Source organism: Ictalurus furcatus, chromosome 1 (assembly GCF_023375685.1).
Source record: "Ictalurus furcatus strain D&B chromosome 1, Billie_1.0, whole genome shotgun sequence".
Taxonomy (NCBI): Eukaryota; Metazoa; Chordata; class Actinopteri; order Siluriformes; family Ictaluridae; genus Ictalurus; species Ictalurus furcatus.
The window spans coordinates 1,206,381-1,214,236 of record NC_071255.1 but is presented as its reverse complement, the minus strand read 5'-3'; the positions used below and the strand labels follow the sequence as shown (position 1 = coordinate 1,214,236).

At 46.2% G+C, this 7,856-nt stretch overlaps 1 protein-coding gene across 1 annotated transcript in view; it reads right to left on the bottom strand.

Annotated features, from left to right (window-relative positions):
- The window catches only part of cdkal1 (CDK5 regulatory subunit associated protein 1-like 1), a 207,273-nt gene that overhangs the window by 162,255 nt on the left and 37,162 nt on the right, over window positions 1-7,856 (bottom strand). Inside the window, exon 4 of the mRNA XM_053647308.1 lies at window positions 393-477. Within this exon, the coding sequence (XP_053503283.1) occupies window positions 393-477 (85 nt within the window). The remainder of the gene's footprint in view (window positions 1-392; window positions 478-7,856) is intronic.

Below are 7,856 nucleotides of genomic sequence, written 5' to 3'. Positions count from 1 at the left end.
TCTCGGGTTTACAAAACTTCACCCACGACCTGAAAGTCGACCCGAGAGTGAGCAGACGCAGACGCCGAGCGGGCGCTCGAGAGTGTGTGTGTGTGTGTGTTCGGCTCAAACAGAGACAGATGTTGATGTTAAGGAGAGTGGGATTCTGGGTAATGTAAACTGTCTGTGCAGTGAGGATACGGGACGAGGTCGAGCTGGGGCACGAAAACCGTTTGGGACTGAAAAATCAAAACACAGAGAGAGAGAGAGAGAGAGAGAGAGAGAGAGCTGTGTGTGTGTGTGTGTGTGTGTGTGTGTGTATATACAGTTCAGTGTGTACATTAAGTTCAGCTGACGTTCCTAATAATAAAGGTTGTGTGTTTAAGAGTCACGTGTTAAAAGCAAGCTCTTACTTGATGTTGTTCCTGAAGTGATCCTCCGCCGGGTTTTTCACCGTGCAGCTGTTCAGCAGCCAAACATCTGCATCGGACGGGTCGTCTGAAACGACACAGGACAACGCCGTTACCTTTAAATACGGGTCTAATACAGACATCGGTGTGCTGCTTTATCGACAGAACATTCAGGCAGCACCACAGGCCCGATCCCTTCCTCTCGGGAATTCCAGTCCCGCCGGGATACACTGTTAACATGCTACAGCAAAGCATCATGGGAATTTTGTAGCTGCTAAAATACACGGTCTGGAATACTTCCTGCTGAAGGGGGAATTCTGAATTTGCTTGAATGATGAATTCTTTCAGATTTCTGGTTTGGACTGTTAATCAGGACCTTCTGCTGACCATGAGACACACACACACACACACACACACACACACACACACACACCAGTCACAACTTCCAGAAAATTCCCACAAATCAAAAGCAAGCCTGGACCATGACTGTGGAGGAGTTCTGGGAAGTGAAGAAGCGACACACTCGTCTTTGTTCGGAGGACAGAGGCTGAAAGACGAGTGCCAAGAGCGCGGGCAATAAATAAATAAATAAATAAATAAATAAATCACATGAGCAATTTTACGAGGCAACAAGAAACGCAGCTGATTTCCTGCAGATATTCATCACCAGCGCACACAGACACACACTCATCACGCCAACATCAAACACTCCAGCTAACAGAGCACATTACTAACATCTCTGTAAGGGACCAATAAACTCTCAGGCCCTGCCCACACCTATGAATATTTTTGCAAATGTAGTTCATACCGTCCACACAAACAGCGCCTCCAAAAAAAACCTCTGAGGAGCTCTCCGGTCCAGCAGGTGGCGATAACGTGTCAAACGGTTACGTCAACAACGCCTCGAGAATAACCTGGAGTTGAAAGCTGCGTGTTCGGCGTAAGAGGACGTGGAACAGTGAAATACACGTGCCCCAAAATTCCGTTATCATACATACGAGAGGCCAGAACGCTAATACGTTTTTGTTTTGTTTTTTTTAAATATGCATGTACGTGTGGGCGGGGTCTCAGATTCGAAATATTTTCACTCCCTCCTACCACACTGGAGGTTTTTTTTCTCGAACACGTTTTACAACCGAAGCCAACTGTCGGCGCTGGTTTTTTGTTTTTTTCTGCGATGTCCCGAAAGCACCACTCAGCACCGATTTCAAAGGCCGGCGGTGGAAAAGCCAGCTCTCTGATTGGCTGTGCGGCAAAACACGAAACGGAAGTGAGCAAAACAAGCCAACTACACTCACGTTCACGTTCCTCTAAATGGCGACAAGTCACCTCGTCACCTGATGTTTGTATGGTCGTCACTCATGGGCGTGGCCCTTTCAATCTTTCTCCGATTGGACTAGCAGAGCCAGCTAACTGTACTAGCTACATACGCTCACCGGATCCTTCGGTGATTTGTTTTTCTCTGTAACGTCTCCGTATGAACTGAAGGTAGTAACTAAAGTCGGAAGTGAGCGGCGGACTGAAGACACGTCGGACCACACGCCATCTAGGATTGGTCCGAGGAACCGTATCGTATCGGACGATCGTTCGGATCTTCCGTTTCTTCACAGCGTCATAAACTAATATGCACACAAGGAAGAAAACCCCGTACGTGTCACGCACCTACGTCAAAAATGAACGCTTGCTAGTGTGAACACAGAGGAACGCGCTACGGGAACTACAGCGCAATACAATCTACTTATCTTCAGGTTGAGAACAGACAGACCGCTGCCCCCTCTGACGGAGGTACGGAGAGTGCTGTGGTATTCAAACCCATCACGGATTTACTCTTCAGCCCTTCACACCATCAGAAGTCCAGCGAGCGAAGGAGGTCAGACCAGTTCCCAAAAACAAGAGACTGGAGAGAACCCCCTGCAGGCGCTTCACCTTACATGACTCAGCTTGGCTTTCCGTTCATTTAGCAAACTGTTTACAGCAGGCGGCATTGGGAGGACGCCAGACAGCCGGGGGAAAAGTAAAATATATATAAATAAACTCAATCATGCAAGAACGGGACAATCAGCCACTGATTAACCCTGTGATTAGTCCAAGCAGAGAACGCTCGTAAACTCGGCCTGCTGAGAAACAAGCAGGCACTTCGGGGAAAAGTCCCTGAATCATTATAGGAGAAACCTGGAGAGAGGAAATAAGTCACGTTTTAATAAACAAATAAACAAACAAACAAACAGTTTTACACCATAATTAAAGGTTTCCTTTGCAATATTGTTCACACGTGATTTCCTCTCATCCAGAATGAAGACAAAAACATGCGGATTTGTGGGAGGGATCTTTTTTTTTTTTTTTTAAAAGTCATAAACGCGGCCTACGGTAAACCCGAAGAGTTTAGCGAGGTCCGAGTTGTAGGTGTCGAATCCGGGGACGTCTTTAGAGCTAGAACAAGCTACTAAACGTTAGGAGTTTAAATGATCTGACGGACACGTCGTCGTAGGTGTTTACACCAGAAATAATCACAACAGCAAGAACACCAGACGCACGTTAAGACCACTGAACCGAAAGGAGCTAAATATTGATGAATCCATGAGGCAAATTATTTCACTCGAGGCATGAATTGTGAATTAGCATCTCAGAAAACACACACACACACACACACACACACACACACACACACACACACACACGAGCGTAAGAGCCCAGCTGCATTCCAGATATCTGCTCTCTCATAAAGCATTACGGCAACCTGAGCCCAACACTGAAATATACAGCAGGACCCAGGGGACCGAAGTACGTAGTGCACACACACACACACACACACACACACACACACACACACACACACTCTACTGTCAGTGGCATTCCATAAAAGCTATATTTCTTCTGCACTTTATTCCTACCTTCATCCCCCAAAAGAGTTCTCGTGTTTCCATTCCATCATAAACAGCAGTCGCAAAATATTAAACTACGAGCCGAGGTCACGCTGATGAACAGATCACAACAAGCCACACGCGGAAGGCAGGGAGGGATGGATGGAGGGATGGATGGATGGATGGATGGATGGATGACTCTTGGATTAAAGGGATAAAAAGGATAGAGGACATAGATGACTTGTACGGATGGACGGCAATGATTCTCGGCCTAGAAGAGATGTATGGATGGGTGGATGGATGGCGTGAATTACATGGATTAATGGATGGATGAAAGGATGTCATGGGTGGACGGAGATTGATTAAACGGATGGATGGCTAGACTGATGCTCTAATGGATAAATGGATGGATGAATGGATGGATAGATGGAGAGTCAGGTTAGTCAGGTGAGATTCTCTGCCAAGAAGAGATGTATGGAAAGCACAAGTGGAGATATTATGAAGAATGGATGGATGGCATTAATGGACTGATGGATGAATTGGAATTGTAGATGGTTGCATGGATGACACGGAAGGATAGATGGGTGCTGTGTTTGGATGGGTGGATGGAGGACTTGAATAACTGGAGATTCGGGTGAGTCAGTTGAGATGATACGGGATGACGGGTGGATGGATGACCTGGGTGGACAACATGAATGAGTGAATATATGACAGGGATGGATGATTGGAGGGACTGGAGAACTTTCATAAAGCATCATCTTCTCATCTGTCCATCCATCCATCCATCAGTAACAACCTCATGACAGAAGGATGGATTGACGGACAGATTTTTTGGCCCAACTGTCTGAAGGTCAATTGTCCATGTAATCATGAATGGTTGATGGATGGGTTTGAAAGTGGAGAACTTGCAGAATCTAGTTCTCTTCTTTCACATTGCTTCTTTTGGTCAACTGTCCATCTATCCGTCCATCCATCACAACTTCCTGATAGCTAGATAGACAGATACTATAAAATGTCCAGTTATAAAACCCTCTCCTGCTCCATGGATCAACCTTTTACTCCCTCCATCTTCCAGAAGAACCCCACACTCATTCGACACACCCTCGACCACGAGCATGAACTTCTGGGAAGCCGACACCGTGTTCCCTTCAGAACCGAAATGGCCTAGAGTGAAGGGTACATTCTCTTGCTCTGTTCATCCAAAGGGCAGAAGTGGAAAGACGAGTGCCAAGAGAACGAGTAATAAAACTCACATGGACAATTTTACAAGGCAGGAGAATTGCTGCTGTTCTCCTACAGGCGCTTTTTAACTATTCATCATGGCTTTGGCTTGGAAATGAGATTTCTGCCTACAGCGAGTCTCTGTTCTGCTGTTTACTTAACTGTGCAAACATTCTGAGGAGCATCTTCTCGGGCCTAAATCAGTTCCCCACCAATTATCGTCCCCTAACAGCACGCCCCGGGTGTTTTACAGCCTCTCCACAGACAGCAGAGCGACTCCGACGCTTCTACGTCTATGGCAAGGAGGTTGTTCTAAAATGTGTTTTGAACCAAAATTCGTGAATTAAAGTTCAAGAGGCAGGTCGATCAAATTCTTACAGGTAAGCAGTTAACGTGACGGAATAGCGACAACAGGTACTATTTATTTCATAACCATTAGCCATTAGTTTATAGCGATGAATATGAAAATATGACGTGGTAGTATTTTATTTTGAAGCCTTCCTTCACTTTTCACAGCATTTCACACCACGCTCTCTGAGCAGGTGACATCTGACTTGAACTTGAAGCAGAGAATAAATGCCAACACTAACCCCAATCCTAACCCCAACCTTAACCCCCTGATCCTAACCCCCTGATCCTAACCCCCTAACCCCTGACCCTAATCCTAACCCCCTAATCCTAACCCCAACCCCCTAATCCTAACCCATACTCCCTAATCCAAACCCCCTAACCCCAACACTAACCCCCTAATCCTAACCCCAACCCCCTAATCCTAACCCATACCCCCTAATCCTAACCCCCTAACCCCAACACTAACCCCCTAATCCTAACCCATACCCCCTAATCCTAACCTCCAATCCCTAACCCCCTAATCCTAACCCATACTCCCTAATCCTGACCCCCTAACCCCAACACTAACCCCCTAATCCTGACCCTAACCCCCTAATCCTAACCCATACTCCCTAATCCTAACCCCCTAACCCCAACACTAACCCCCAAATCCTAACCCATACCCCCTAATCCTAACCGCCTAACCCTAACCCCCTAATCCTAACCCATACTCCCTAATCCCAACACCCTAACCACAACACTAACCCCCAAATCCTAACCCATACCCCCTAATCCTAACCTCCTAACCCTAAACCCCTAATCCTAACCCATACCCCTATATCATTTTTAAACAGTGTTTGCATTGTTGACTTTTTTCCCCTCAACTCGCCACGTAGTTCGTTCGCTAATCAAACCAAAGAGAATAAATAAAATGAAATGTACTAGTTTCTAGTTTGATGAGCAGCCTCGTTTTGTGAAGTTTCTTTGTGTTATTGTACACACTTTGTGAAACCACCTTAAGTGGTTGAAAGGTGCTACGTAAATTAAACCCAAATAAAATAAATATATAAATGCATGTGATTGGAAAAGCAACAACAGAGGCAGAGCTGGGTCTTTCTTTTTCTTCTTTTTTCCCAAAATGTTGCTGGTGGTAGTATCGTAACAAAGCAGCTTGACGTGCAGGATAATGCTGACGCTTCTCAGAAAACAGTTCCCGGAGACATTTCCACACATTCTGAAATAAAAGCTGTGCTGGTTGGAAGCAAACAAAGCAACAGGCTGAAAAAGCCCATGCGCAATTTGGAAAGTCAACGAGACCCTGGAAGGTTTATTTGGACAGTCCTGTTTGTTCTGGGCAGGAAGAGAAGAAATCTCGGAAGCGGCGGAGAGCGTAGCAGCTTGGCCTTTGGGGCACGACGCTGAGAAATGAGGCTGTCAAGAGGAGGCTGTGAGCATGGAGCACCGCTGGAGAGAGGTGTGTTCCGGGGAGGATTCTGGGAGAAGTGGTGGATAACCAGGACGTTGGGGGTAAGACAAGTGGAGAGCGTCTCTCAGCTTGAGGCAGGTGGAGTAAACTCACAACGTGATGCATCGCCACAAGCAAGGACGAGCGTGAAGCACTGCCGCTTCGTCGAGATTAACTGCCCAGCTCTGGAATCCTGGGAAGTGGACGAGAGGGGGCGGGGGATAATAATAATAATAAACAGCCAGGGAGAAAAAAAAAAAACAAGAAAAGGCTGTTTGTGGAGCGCAGATGATGTGGAATCTAACCCTAACCCGTACATCAATGTTTCTTTAACTTTATTATTTATTTTTTCAGACTGAGAACTTGTTTTTTAGCACTTGCCGATACCGAGCTTCGTATTAATCAATCAGATTTGTTCAAGACTTCATTATGCTTGGTATGAGTAACAGAACGGTATTGGATCAATACCCATGTCAGTAACTCCATCAACTCATCCCTAAGATCAACGCTCATGTATCTCTAAAAAGAAAAAACACACACCTGAGGCTGTAAAATAAATCTAAGCAGAACAGACCCTGTAACGGAGAGAAAAGGAACGGATATACGTGTGTGTGTGTGTGTGTGTGTGTGTGTGTGTGTACTTCTATAAAGTGAGTCAATATTCTGGGAACGCTCGCGCACACTTGGGGAATCCAAGTAGGTGATTTGAACGAATTTGCATGAAGACAGTGTCTCGAACAGGAAGTCATGTTACAGATACACCGCAGGGGGGTGACTTCGCTTCAAAACTTCTCATATGACTCATTCACAGAAATATCACAATACCACAGGAAAATGTGTGGTCTGGGTCATGAGATCATTTTCACAGATGGGGGATTAATTAGCGGAACAGCAGACCGCGGTCGGACTCGTGAGAACCTTTAATACGGCGAGCGGGTGACTAGCCGTTACTTTTTATACCTGCTGTAGAAAAGTAATGAACAAGTTCTGACCAATCAGAGTCGAGCAATCGAGCAGCACTGCGTTACAGGCCTTGAACGAGAGATCCAGATGTGCTTCCGTATGAACGCTATGAGGAGACGGCGTGCCAGACTCGGCATTATTAAACTGACCCAGAAATCTGGCTGGACGACGTACCATCTCCATCTTAGCATAAATCCCCAGGATCAAAGCCTGGCCTGGCGAGTGGAAACAGGAAGATAAGACTAAATGAACTGCTGGGAATCGGAGCCTGTGCAAACGGTGCGTGTCCGGACCCCCAACCAGTCAGCCGCAAATCCGACCGAGGGTATTCGTCGCAGTGGACTCGGCGCAAACAGACCTTCCCCGCACCTTCGTATTCGGGAAGAAACACTGGTGGTCACGGTTACAGTGGATTAATACTGATACCGTGCTCATCTGCTCTGAAACCAACATCCCATACCAAGTACATGACTATACAACACGACGTGACAATCCTAGTGAAGAACACGCAACGACAGCAATCTGGACACGTCACGATTAACGATCAAAGCAAAGCAGACCGCAAACTGTGAACATCTTACGAAGAAAACTCAGCATGAGGACTCCATTGTTAGCAGCAAACACTGG